Consider the following 12176-nt stretch of genomic DNA (forward strand, 5'->3'; position numbering starts at 1 on the left):
TTACCAAAAAGAAAGAGCAAGATGTATCCACGACAAAACACAGAAAGCAAACAGTTCCATGCATCCAGTGTGAGGCCATAAAGATAGGGCCGCGCAGTCGCGCATTAACGGCGGGCTGATGAGATAGGTGACGGTGGGTGCATACTAGCGACCGAACATAATGGCATGAAGAGATCCGGATATATGATGGAGGGATAAATATGCAGCGAAAGCAAAGAGACTAGATGAGAGCCGCAGTTTGCAGGCTTTGGCGAAGGATGATGCTGATGTGTCGCAGTGGGAAGGGAAGGATATTAAGCATTGGTCCAGGGAAGAGCGCACGAAAGGGGGATTTGCGGGGACGAGAACAGAACGAAACACTCACTCTGGAGGGAAAATCATGATTAGTATGGACCGGCGAAATGGCAAAAACGCACGCACCTTCTACTGCGGCCATGACTACTCTTAGCATTTCGGTGTCTGTTGCGGTCGTCGTGCTTTCATACAACGACACTCAATCAGCAAAGCGATGCCAACCAGGCGCTAGGAGTGATATATGGAATAGATGACGCACTGGATGTACACTTCGCGCTCCTTTTGGTTCGCTTTTTGTGCCAGCCGTGCGAATCGCTTCTTGAAGTATTCTCGTCCTGCAGCCGCGTCATCGGATGGTCCGTCATAGTCCTGTGAGATATGGATTGGTATTGTGCAGGAAGAATACTCCGGGTGGGGAACATACGGGAAAGAAACTCCGAATGTCTGAGTGAATAACCTTCTTCTCGAACAGATCGTTCTTGTTGAGGAACAGGATCTGCACGACACGTTGCATCAATCCACACGATCGCCAATGAAATATTGCCCATGTACTTACGATAGACGTGTTCTTGAACCATTGCGAATGGCAAATCGAGTCCCAAATCGTCATTGCGTCTTGCATTTGATTCTTGACTCTCCAATCAGCATGCGCAACACAAGACTCCGGATATATGCGGCCTCAGTACACTTACCGCATCTCTGTCTTCTACAAGACATTGATCGTACCCACTAAGACTGACCAGGAACAGAATGCTGGTGACATCCTGGAAGCAGTGGATCCACTTCCGTCGCTCGCTCTTCTGCCCACCGACGTCCACCATGAGCATCTCGTGATCCCTTAGTGAGAACATCGTCTCCGTAATACCGATCGTGCGTGCACGGGCCTGAACGATGTCCTGCTCGTTCGGTATATACGAGGGGTCGAACAGCCGATCAAGGTCGCTAAAATAGTACACCAAGCTGCACGAGAGTGGTATGCTCGTGAGAGGGTCCGCGCAGCAGGGAAGAGGGCACACGCAACTTGTCCGGCAACGCAGCCTCGTTCCCGCGCTCCCATGCTTTCTGAACGCTCGGGTCCTCCCATAGCCTCTTCAGAGGCTCGTAGTAGTCGTTCGGGAAGGGCTCGCCGTCCTTGAGGTCAGCCGCGTCAATGACCATCTGCACGTTGTCTTCATTCTCGGGGAGGACCGTGAGCTCCATCTCCTCCATGGCGTCGATGACATACTTGATGCCGTGGGTGAGGTTGTTGAAGACGAGCTGGCGGTACGACTCGACCTCCTGTGACGAGAAGGGGACGCGGTGGATGAGGCGCATCTGCTTCAGGATGGTCGACTTGCCCGAGTCTCCGGAGCCCAGCAGGAGCACCTGGGTGCGCGCATGAGTGATGACGACGTGGGCGCGAGGGCGTGACTAGCTCACCTTGACCTGCTTGGACAGCCGTGCCTTTGCCTGGAGGGACGTCAACGGGGTCAGGGACGCAGCGGGCGGGCGGAAGCGCAGCGGGCGGTACGCGCCTCTCGGAGACTCTTCTCAGCCTCTCTGTGCCGCCTCTTGTCGTCCTCGGAGACATCTACGGGACCACTGGACATGCAGGCACCCATGGCTGCGTAAATAGGATGAAGAGAAGGAAGCTAAAGGAAAGGGCTCGCTGGGCGAGGGCTGTGAGAAGAGAGAAGGACGCGAGAGCGGCCGATGACGGTTCGAAGCCAACCACCTGCTTCAGGCGCTCTGGGTGATGATGGGCGGGCGTCCCGAGTGGATCAGCGCGAGGGGTCGGGGCGGGAGAGGGGGGAGATGGACGCACAGAACAAGGAGAGAGCGGATGCAGGGACAGAAGAAGAGAGATGGTGGCGACTTGACCGCACAGGGCGGATCCCGCCCTCGAAGCGCCGGCGTCGGGCACGCTGCGCCAGTTCACTCTGCCCACGATCATGCGCGATCATGCGGCAGGCACTTCCCCTTCGCAAGGCCCCCACGCCCGCTCATCCTCTGACGACCAGCCACACTCGCAGCCGTCCCACTCAGCTCGCAGCTCGCAGCTCTCCTATATTTTCCATATGCGGCGACTCATCATGCGCGCAAGCGGAGGAACGCAGGGTCGCGCTCGTTTGAGGCTCTGCCGGTTGCCACCAGCCACAGATCACCGTGAACTGGAACAGCACCCGCAAGGTCGCCGCTGAATGAATTCATTTAGCGCACATACCATTCAGCCGTCCCCGACCATTTCGGCCAGCCAGCGGCGCCTTTCCTACTTTGTGTAGGTACATACTTGTGTTCACCGCCCTGCACTAACTAACTTACAAGAAGCACGCCTGCCTCCTATCCGGGAGTTCAGCCACGTACAGCCCCCCGCTTGAGCCGAAGATCAGTTTATAGTTTATAAATGGCTTGCGTCTCGCCAGTTGGACGGTTATGAACTACATAACGTAGAGCTTGTTCCTTTTGATGGCCGCATCAGCGTCTCTCTCCGGCTGCAGTGAACGACGTCAACTCATTCGAAACATTCAATGAAGGGATCCGTGCTTGTGCGATTTGATGCTAGGTCATAAGGATAAGTGCTTTGGCGTAAGTAAATGCATCTTGAAACGCTGTCCACACCGTTCACAGTAAGTATACACCCCTCCAGGAAGGTGCCAGAGACAATTGAAGTGAGACGAGACAACAGCAGCGCGAACTGTGATGCTGACAGAGTGAGCGACGTCGCGGACAATCAACAGAACCTACAAACAGCATGGCAAATCAGCCCCCACCGTGTCAACACGACACAAGAATTGATGCCAACGCCCACGGGCGCACGCGCGAACCGAAGCAGAGCGCGATAACCACCTCCAATTTGACACGGTCGACGTACAGGACACACGCCCGCCAGAGAAAGAACGCAGCTACGACGTCTCGAGAGTACTCAAAACAGTGCCTGCTGATGCCTGATGATAGATGGTACAAAACAGAAGATGCGAGAACTTGATAGATGCGATGCGAATACAAACAGTGTGGAGCAGGGCGGGGATCGCGGAGGCACACCTAACAGACAACAGACACGGTACAGCCTCGCGCTCACACAGAGAGGGGTGTCCCCGCACTCATCGTGACACCTCTCAGCATGTCCACGCCGACCTTCAGGAACGACGACGGGGCGGGCAGATGCAGATGGGGCCGTCGCTGGTTGACCGACGGGCGGCGCTGACTCCTGGGGGATCCGCCGTAGTCCTCGTTCAAGGATGGCTGAGACGACGACGCCGTCACGATAGGTCTCGAAACACTCTGTGGTATCGGCACTGGGCTCGAGCTCAGCCCAAGAGCTCCTCCATAGGGGAATGCACCATTGTCGAAATCTCCCGGGGTGCGCGGACACGAGCGACGGCAGGGGACCCGAGCGCCCTCGCATTCCTGGCGCGGAGGCCTGTTGCAAGGAGGGAGGAGGCAAGATCGTCGTCGACCGGCGAAAAATCTGGTATATCGAAGAACCCATGCTCCGCGTCCGCAGAGACCGCCTTCGCGTGAAACGGTGCCTTGACAAGACGCCCGCTAGTGTCAGGCAACCGGGATGTGGACGCATTCCTTGATAGACTAGGCAACAGGGCGCCATCCTCGTCGTCCGTCTCCGCCAAAGGCACAGCCGGGAGGCGTGCACCCCTTGCCTTGCCGATCTTGTCGACCTCGTCTACTGCCAGGCCCCCGATGACGGCGTCGAACCCGGGCAAGGTATCGTAGAGCCTGCGATGCGCACTGAAGTCGCTCCTCGCGTCCGACGCGGATGCGCGCCTTCGCAAACGCAGTGCGCCGCGCGTGAAGTTTTCCTGCCAGTGCGTGCCCTGGCGAAGGCACGCCTCGGTCGATAAGATACAGTCTGGGCAGCAGGGGCGGAGGGGGACGGTGATGATCTGGGCGTTCGGGATCGGGTGCGATGAAGATGGTACAGACGCGGCTCGGAGAGGTCGGCGCCGAGTTTGAGGAAATGAGGATGGTGGAACCGTAGGGTCGGAAGTGTGATCGTGGTTGTGAACAAGGCAGGGCACAAGAGGCTGATGGGCGAGTTCAGCACGCGATGGAGAGCGCGTCCGGATGGCAATACTGTGCAGCCACGAGACGTCAACTCTTCTACACGGACCACGGAACACGCAGGGACGCGGATAAGAAGCAGAGCTCACCTTGGCACAGAGACTTTGAAGACGACGTGGCCGTCGTCGCGCATCTCAGTCTCGAGTCAGACACGGAACATGGCTCCTGGCTCTGGTTGCGCTTGCGCCAGAGCGGGACAGCATACGACTTTGTCACCAGACGGGGCATGCGGGAGACAGGGCTCGGGTCTGGGATGAGCACGCAGTCTGCCTCGAAGCGGACGCGCTGGCCGACGCATACAGGGCTGTCCTCAACCGCACTCTCGCCCGCGATGACTTCTAGCTCATGCGCCGCTGCGAGTGCGGGAGGGGTCGCGGGCGACGCGAGGGACTCGGGCGAGGACGAGAGGGACATGGTGGGGGGCGGTGCGAGGGAGGGCAGGGAGGATGAAAAGAGGGCGGGTGGATCAGTTGAGGAGCCATTTGTGCAGATGGCCGGTCACAGGAGCTTGTGTTGGAGAAGCGAGCGCGGCGGGCGAGACACAGCGCGGTCACTTTACCTTCCTTCCTTCCCTTTCTCGGCCTAGCGCCCACCTGGCTCGTTCCGCCCAGCGTCTTCCAGCCCCGTGCCGCCGGTACACCTGCCTCGAGCTCGGGTCCGACCTCCTTCCCCTTCTTCGCGCCCTGCCCCGCCAGTCTCAGACACGTCTCGGGCCCGAGCAGCAGGCCTCCGAATCCGATGGTCCCGACAAGTGTGCACGCACAATATCGCAGCGCGCTTCAGCACACAATGTCGTACGTTCACCTCTCGAATAAACAGTGCAATAGGAACGCCCCAGCACACTAAATTCGCGTACGCCCATAGCCAAGTTGACAGCACAAGCTTAAGCAACACAAGGACTGCTTCGCTTCGCTCCGCCAACGTATCTGTGGCGTCGGCGGAGGCACAGTACACACGACGGTTGATTAAGGCTACGAGCCTGACATATGAGGATGATCAATAGCAGCAGCGTCGAAAGTTCGGTTGCTTTGCATCCTCTGCTGATTGAGAGTAGTCCAATGCGACGGTGCGATTGCGCAAAGGACTGTCCTGGTCACTGGGATCTTGACGTAAGGTTAAGCAACATAAATGTACATGTTCATGTCGTCCTCGTCTCGCCGCAGGTACTCCTGCTCCACCAAGCTCGCAATCCGCTGCTTGATAACGCTCACCTCCGGCACGAAGTGGTTCTTCACCGCGTCGATCGTCGCCGCCTTCAGCTGCTCGTAGTGCAGCTCCTTGCGCGCCTTCATCACGCGCACGATCGCCGCATCCAGCGCGTGCTTCCGGTCGCCCTCGATGGCCGTCTGCGTCCGTTTGTTCTCCTCCGCCTGTGTCACACAGAGTGACGCCAAGCGCGGAGGATATGAATAGGTGAGAAGGGCTGCAGAGCAAATTGCATTTTACGTATACGCACCGTCTCCTTCACCTGGATAGAGTTGATGTGGACTTGATAGCGCGGATCACTAAAGTCCGCGTTGTAATGGAAGTCGTCGCCGTCGCCGACCTCCTTGCCCACGGGTACCTTGCGTAGCACGCGTTTCTTCCCAAGCGCAAGGCTCTGCAGGGTCCGCCGCAGTTCAGCATCATCTTTGAACCAACCGTAAGCAATGGCCTGTGTAACGCGGAAGTCGAAGTCAGGATAAACGCTCACCCATCCGTGTCTGGTCTTTGATCTCCTTGAACGACAGCTCCGCGCTCTCATTGAAGAGCAACAAGACGATGCCTTGGTACAGACTGACCGACAGCTCCTTGTCGCCGCTGTTGAACCTCGCCTTGAGCGTCGCTGTCCCAAGAGTGTGATCCCAGTCCAGTTTGCGACCCGAATGCTTGTTCTTGTAGAATGCCGTATACTTGGTGAGCTCAGCTTGCATCTAAGGATGTGGTCAGAATGCTCTCCGCCGGAGAAGCACCGGGACACTGACTGCTGGCGGAATGTCGACGTCGTACTGTCTCGCCGCGAAAGGCCAGAAGCTCCGCTGCAGCACCATCACAGAGAGCTTTTGCGTCGCTTCGCCGTAGCCAAGCCTCGTACGTTGTCCGTTGTATCCCTCATGAGGTCCCTCGACAGCGCGAGATCGTTGAACATATGATCACCCATGCCGAACTCCGGGTCGTATCCTGCGAAGAAGTCAGTGAACGGTCGTGAACCAGGTCGGAAAGGCCACTTACTCTCCTTCAACTTCTTCAGCATCGCCTTCTCAAAGTCGTCGCTCGCGCTTCGCTCCAACAGCAACCTCTTCGCCAACGCCCGATGGTAGAACGTCCTGAACACATCCTTGTCGTCCGTGAACCTGTACAGCCCCAGCGCCGCATCGAGTTCCGCCTGGAACTCCTCGTCGCGCTTGCCCTTCTGCCCCTTGCGCATCGCGCGATCGATGTACTTGGCGACCATCTCCGCAGGCTTGTTCCGCCGCGCCTTGAACCCGAGCGCGAACGCGTCGATCACTGCGTAGCTAAAGTCCTTGTTAAGATCCTTCCTCGTGGTAGGGACCGCAGCCTTGGACGAGGAGCCGGCTTTGGCGGGCGAGGCAGCTAGCTTGGAGGTGTCGGTGAATCCCTCCTTGACGATGTTCACGAAGGCGTCAGCACACAGCTTGTCGCAGAATGCCTTGAAGTCGAGCAATCTCTGGACCATCTCCTCGTCGCGCTCCTTGTCTTTCACGATACCCTTGACGGTATTCTGGGCGAGCCATCAGCGGGTGCGCAACGATCGAAAGATGATGCATCGACGAACCTGGACTGGAGCTTGAAAGCAGCACAGAGCACCTTCTGCCCCGCCACACGCGCGAAGAGCTGGTACATGACCGCTAGCCTCTGCGCGGCCTTGTCGTTCATGAGCCGACTCAGCGCTGCTGAGTGTCAACATCCTGCCCCGTTGAGTATCATAAAGCCTTACGCACCATCCTTCGCAAGCCAATCCAACCGGCCAGTCAGGAGCGCTTTGTCCGTCGTATGGACGATCTCTTGGCAACTCGACTCCGGCAGGACAGCCTTCGCGCGTTGCTCCTCTTCCTTGCGCCGCGCCTCGCAGTGCTTGAGGAAGTCCCGTGCGTCTCCACGTAGAACCTCAGCGCGCTCCGCAGACTCCGCTTCGTAATAGGGTTTCGTGATGTCGAGGAGGAAGGACTCGAATATCGGTAGGTACTGGTTGTGGCTCGAGAGGTGCCGCACGAGAGCGGGGATGTGTTCGCGCAGCTTGTGCGGCGCTCTGTGGGCTGCGTTTAGAGACATTCGCCAACAATGTTGACCTGAAGGAGTGTTACCTCTCCTTGCGTTCCCATTCAATCCACGTCCTGATACCAGTATGCAGCCGCTCGACTATGCTGGAGTTCTCGAAGATGCGCTCGGCAAAGAGGTTGGACACGAGACGTCTGCATACAATTAGCGAGAACGCACATGAACCCGCCTTCACATTTCTGCTTACTTGATGCTAGGAGTGTTCTTCTTGTGTACTATATATACCCGGTCAAGATAAGTGAGGACGGATTGCAAGATAGCCTTGGTCATGAATCAGCATCCTCCACACCGTCCAAGCGCGAGAGCCTACTGTTTGCTTGTCAAACCAAGCACAAGTCTCGTTGAAAGACAGCAACCATTCGACATCCCCTGATCTGTCCTGCAACAGCTCCTTCGCTAGACTGCCGACGCACTTCTCGAGCTCGAGCTTCACGTTCTCGTAGAGGCCCTCGCCGCGATTGTACACATCAACAGCGGAGCGACATGCCCTGTATATGTACTCGTAAGCGACGGGAAGACCGTCGCTGCTTTGCTTGTCCAGAAGGACCCGGACGCTCCGGGTGACGAGGGCGAAGTCCTTGTCGCCAGGACTGCCTGTAGACGGTTTGACTACAGAACATCAACCTCTGTGCCCCAGACAAAGCCGGTGGAAACACGCACTAGGGATCCCGAGCACCTTAATTGCGACACGCCCTCCCGCATCCGCCGCCACAGCTCGCGACCTAGATGCAGAAGCAGAGTCAGAGTCGCGGTCCAGACGGGGCACCTTGCGGAGAGGAGACGCGGACCCCTCTCGCTCGCTGATCCCGACTGCGGGAAGAGCACTGAACGCCTTGGAGGTCTTCGGGAGTGAGAGAAGGGTGAAGACGTCTGCCATTGTGGTAGAGGCAACCGACGACGATGGTCGTCGGTGAGAGCGATGTGTGAGCAGCCCACTCAGCTTCCGGGCCATGACGCAGGGTCAGGGTGATCGGTCGCGGCCCGGGACCCCCGAGGGCCGCACACACGAGGATAATCCCAGTCTGTAGCTCTCAGATGCAACAAAAATGGCTACCCAAGAGTCGGAGTATGCTGTTTCCAGATATATATAAACAACGCCGCGATATTTGCCTGCAAGCTACAAGAATCCACCGCTCTTGCCCGACCCAAACCTGTCTCCCAGACCTCTCGCCTCGCGGATGACCTTGTCGCGGGTCTTGTCGTCCACGAGCCTCCCTGACAGCGCCATATCCCTGCTGTGGTCCCAAATGACCGGAAGTTCATCGTCATCATCTTTCTCTTTACTGGTACTCGTGCGTGCATGCCGATCAACTAACGTTCCTCCACGAACTTTTTTCTGCACATAACTGTTAGCATGAGGCAATCCGTGACACAGACCCAAGACCTACCGTATGTTCCTCTACGCCTTTCCTGACCTCCTCTTCATACCTCCTCTTTTTCCTCAGCTCTCGCTCCTCTTCCGGATTCAGCGCACTGACGTCCGTGACGCGACGCCGTTTGCCTGCCACTTCGTCTGCGATGCGCTGCTGGCGTTCAGCGGGTGTCTCGGTCCACAGAGACGCATCTGCATCCCGCGGTGTCTGCGCTGTCGCTGCGAACTTGCGCGGCCGCTTGATCCGCGTAGGGTCAATCGCTGCGTACAAAGGATAAACGATGTTGCTAGGGACAGAATGCCCAAACTAGTACTCACAGCCTAAGAGGTCGGACTGTGATGGAGGGACAAGCATCCATTCTTCTCGCTGCAGTGCCTTGGGTTTGCTCGCTTCCTGTGGAATTCAGCACAGCGGTTAGTTGGCTCAGTGGTGATCGGTGCCTCAGTACGCCATATAGTACAAGCTGGGCAAGTGGCCCGAGAAGAACGCATGGAATGTGATGCGACAGTTGCATCTGGTTCGAAGATTGTACGCTGACATAGCACACGAAACATATGCCATAGCACCATGTACAAGCCCACGGCGCAGATGCTCAACCGTGCGCAAGCACTGTCCTGTCCTTGCCTTTCAGAGCGGCCCGCCGAGCATTGGCTTTACACAGCGCGAAACCAAGACTCACCTCAAGTTGCTTCTTCCTCCTCTCCTCCCTCTCCAGAAACTCCTCCACGCCGCTCTTCTCTCGCAAGGCGAATCCTGAAGGCAACGGTGTAGGACCATAGTCGTCGTCCTCGTCGTCCTCATCATATGCAGACCTCCGACTAGCTAGATGTGGTGGACGGGCAGGTCCAGCTACTCTCCTGCTTGTGGCACTTGCAGACTTGGCGCCTGAGCAGCTCCGGGTGCTTTTGCGGCTATCATGTCCGGAGGTAGCGCAGGTGCATAGTCCTCCTCTTCCTCTTCGCTGTCATCTTCCGGTGGTGGGTGCAGTCGCTTTCGTGAGGTTAGGTCAGGAGGTATCGCGGGCCCTACAGCTGCAGGCCCATGCTCTTCATTCGGCTCGGGATCGGAGTGGTCGACCTAGCAGAAGAGCCCAGGTGTGTTGGAATGGTAGGGCCTATTGTCGAGGCGTCTTGGCCCCGGTTTTCTTCTGTTTTAGCGGAGCGAGCAGAGGAAGAGGCGAGAAGGTGGGCAGGTAAGTCTGGCCCAATCATCGTTCGTGGCTGGAAGGTAAGTGCTTGAATTGGCGAATGACGAGCAGCCACCGTTGTGGAGTGCGTTGCGGATCCACGTGTTCTCAGATCTCGATGTGCGCCTCGATCAGATCGGACAGTACTGTCTCGGAGACGCCCACATGTACGTTTGTTCTCAAAATCTCTCTCAGCTTGTGCTGCTGCACTCACGAATCGACGAATACATACATCCGGCCTTCAGTCTACGAGTCATTCGGCCGAGCAACTGGTAGCGCACACACGGGCACCTAGATCCGGGATCACATCAACCTGAGCCTCAAACATACCTTGCTCGAAGTTTGCTTTCCCTCCGAATCGCATCGGACAGAAGGTAGTTCACTCACCTCCAGGCTCTGACATGTCGCAGCACAGTATTGCGGGCTTCGCGGCGGCGGCGCTCTCCAGCCTTACGCCCGGACAAGTCGATTTCCTTCGGACCCTCCCAAAGGCAGAACTTCACGCCCACCTTAATGGGTCAATCCCGCTTCCAGTTCTGCAAGATCTCTCGCGAGAATATCTCCAAGAGCACTCCTCACAAAACGATGCACGCGCTGAGGCTGTCCGCGCTGGCATCGAGCGACTCAGTCAAGGAGTCGTGCTAACGGAGATCCACGAATTCTTCGGGCTCTTCCCAGCAATATACACCCTGACTTCCACTCCCCAGTCGCTCGCCAAGGCTGCACGGGGGTTTTGCATCACTTCCTCTCCCCCTCTGACGACCGCCCACCCGAGGCAGCGTATCTCGAACTCCGATCAACTCCACGGGAGACACCTGCGATGAGCCGTCTACAATACATTGAAGCCGTGTTGGACGAGGTTGAGAAGTTCAGTGTAGAGCAAGCCGCTCTCATCGTCAGCCTGGACAGGAGGATGACTCCGGCCGTCGCTTCGGAGTGCGTGGGTTGTGCGATCAAGCTGAGAGATGCAGGAAGGAGAGTCGTCGGTGTAGACCTCTGCGGGGACGTCCAGGTCAGCCGCGACCGAAACTTAGATGCAACTGCGCTCAAAGTCAACCATTGCGTAGGCCGGAAATGTAGCCGATTTCGAAGCCCACTTCAGAAAAGCGAAGGCAGCGGGACTAGGTGTAACCTTGCACATCGCAGAGGTAGGACGACAGTTTTCGTGATCTTTGGCGAATGAGACGAGGAGATTTCGCCTTCCGCAGATACCAGAAACACCAGCAGACGAGATACAACAGCTTCTCTCCTACGAGCCCGATCGACTGGGACATGCAACCTTCTTGGACGAGACATCCAAAGAGCTCGTGCGCAATTCCAGTAGCTGCATAGAGATCTGCCTCTCGTCCAATCTGCTCTGCAAAACCGTCGACAACCTCGACGTGCATCACATCCGATACTACCTTCGTCACGACCATCCCATTGCCATCTGCGTAAGTGTTCTAGTCCGCGTACATTCGCAAGTGGAGTTCTGATCGGGACGCATTCACAGACGGACGACATACTGCCGTTCCGGAACTCCCTCCTAGGAGAGTACGCCTTGCTCATGGCAGCCCCGCCTCTAGGACTTGGCCTTTCCGAGAAAGAGATTGAGAAGGTCGCGCGAATGGGGATGGGGTGCCGATTTCCGGTGAAGTACCAGTAGCCGTCCGTGGAACGTAGACCACGCAGTACCGCAAGCACCGCTCACACAACACAGCATCTCCGCGCATTCATCGCATACTTGGTTTGCTATGCACACATACATGTCAACGGCTCTCCGCAGGCGAGTCACAGAGAATAATGAGAATGGCTGTGTAGCAGGAATGGTCAAGCATTGGCCAGCCTCGCAGACGCGCAATGCTCCCACGCTGCCTTGCTCGCCCCTGCCCTAAATCAGCGCGGTATATAAGCGGGCGTCGTGCTTATTTGCAACTCATTCTTGTGCTCGGGCACGTACTGTCGCCAGTGAGGTCTATACCGAGGCACAGTCTTTTGCTGATTGC

At 57.2% G+C, this 12176-nt stretch overlaps 5 protein-coding genes across 5 annotated transcripts; 1 reads left to right on the plus strand and 4 right to left on the minus strand.

Moving 5' to 3' along the window:
- Positions 1-220: 220 nt before the first annotated feature.
- B0H18DRAFT_936677 (heterotrimeric G protein alpha subunit 4) lies at positions 221-2200 on the minus strand (the record flags this gene model as incomplete). Its single annotated transcript, XM_048041806.1, has 9 exons — positions 2099-2200; positions 1809-2022; positions 1714-1743; positions 1316-1659; positions 987-1254; positions 851-922; positions 719-790; positions 554-663; positions 221-476 (listed from the first exon to the last, which is right to left on the minus strand). The coding sequence occupies exons 2-9, from the start codon at positions 1893-1895 to the stop codon at positions 221-223; spliced, it is 1239 nt and encodes a 412-aa protein (XP_047890102.1). The 5' UTR covers positions 1896-2022; positions 2099-2200.
- Positions 2201-3348: 1148 nt separating this feature from the next.
- Positions 3349-4852, minus strand: B0H18DRAFT_609152 (uncharacterized protein). The gene is made up of 2 exons (XM_048038773.1): positions 4443-4852; positions 3349-4365 (listed from the first exon to the last, which is right to left on the minus strand). Exons 1-2 carry the CDS (start codon positions 4484-4486, stop codon positions 3582-3584), a joined length of 828 nt encoding a protein of 275 aa, XP_047890103.1. The 5' UTR covers positions 4487-4852; the 3' UTR covers positions 3349-3581.
- Positions 4853-5468: 616 nt separating this feature from the next.
- Positions 5469-8509, minus strand: B0H18DRAFT_1122047 (Cullin-4B; the record flags this gene model as incomplete). Its single annotated transcript, XM_048034448.1, has 12 exons — positions 5469-5723; positions 5810-5982; positions 6047-6266; positions 6318-6371; positions 6428-6513; positions 6565-7075; positions 7126-7244; positions 7296-7603; positions 7659-7766; positions 7820-7893; positions 7943-8241; positions 8293-8509. The coding sequence occupies 12 exons, from the start codon at positions 8507-8509 to the stop codon at positions 5469-5471; spliced, it is 2424 nt and encodes an 807-aa protein (XP_047890104.1).
- A 240-nt stretch (positions 8510-8749) lies between these two features.
- Positions 8750-10216, minus strand: B0H18DRAFT_881187 (uncharacterized protein; the record flags this gene model as incomplete). The annotated part of the gene is made up of 6 exons (XM_048040827.1): positions 8750-8968; positions 9021-9265; positions 9323-9398; positions 9685-9854; positions 9884-9966; positions 10035-10216. 6 exons carry the CDS (start codon positions 10214-10216, stop codon positions 8750-8752), a joined length of 975 nt encoding a protein of 324 aa, XP_047890105.1.
- Positions 10217-10362: 146 nt separating this feature from the next.
- Positions 10363-12107, plus strand: B0H18DRAFT_1024856 (Metallo-dependent hydrolase). Its single transcript, XM_048029725.1, has 5 exons — positions 10363-10921; positions 11017-11203; positions 11259-11339; positions 11400-11624; positions 11684-12107. The coding sequence occupies exons 1-5, from the start codon at positions 10593-10595 to the stop codon at positions 11834-11836; spliced, it is 975 nt and encodes a 324-aa protein (XP_047890106.1). The 5' UTR covers positions 10363-10592; the 3' UTR covers positions 11837-12107.
- The last annotated feature ends 69 nt before the right edge of the window (positions 12108-12176 follow it).

Source organism: Fomitopsis serialis (genome assembly GCF_022376445.1).
Source record: "Fomitopsis serialis strain Sig1Antser10 chromosome Unknown B0H18scaffold_70, whole genome shotgun sequence".
Taxonomy (NCBI): Eukaryota; Fungi; Basidiomycota; class Agaricomycetes; order Polyporales; family Fomitopsidaceae; genus Fomitopsis; species Fomitopsis serialis.

What these genes read in the sequence shown, in the direction of transcription:
- B0H18DRAFT_609152 (XM_048038773.1), bottom strand. Translation starts at nt 4,486, where the DNA reads ATGCGCGACGACGGCCACGTCGTCTTCAAAGTCTCTGTGCCAAG. An exon ending in TTCAAAGTCTCTGTGCCAAG is followed by an intron (nt 4,366 to 4,442) that starts GTGAGCTCTGCT and finishes GTGGCTGCACAG; the next exon opens with TATTGCCATCCGGACGCGCT.
- B0H18DRAFT_1024856 (XM_048029725.1), top strand. Translation starts at nt 10,593, where the DNA reads ATGTCGCAGCACAGTATTGCGGGCTTCGCGGCGGCGGCGCTCTCCAGC. An exon ending in TAACCTTGCACATCGCAGAG is followed by an intron (nt 11,340 to 11,399) that starts GTAGGACGACAG and finishes CGCCTTCCGCAG; the next exon opens with ATACCAGAAACACCAGCAGA. An exon ending in ACCATCCCATTGCCATCTGC is followed by an intron (nt 11,625 to 11,683) that starts GTAAGTGTTCTA and finishes ACGCATTCACAG; the next exon opens with ACGGACGACATACTGCCGTT.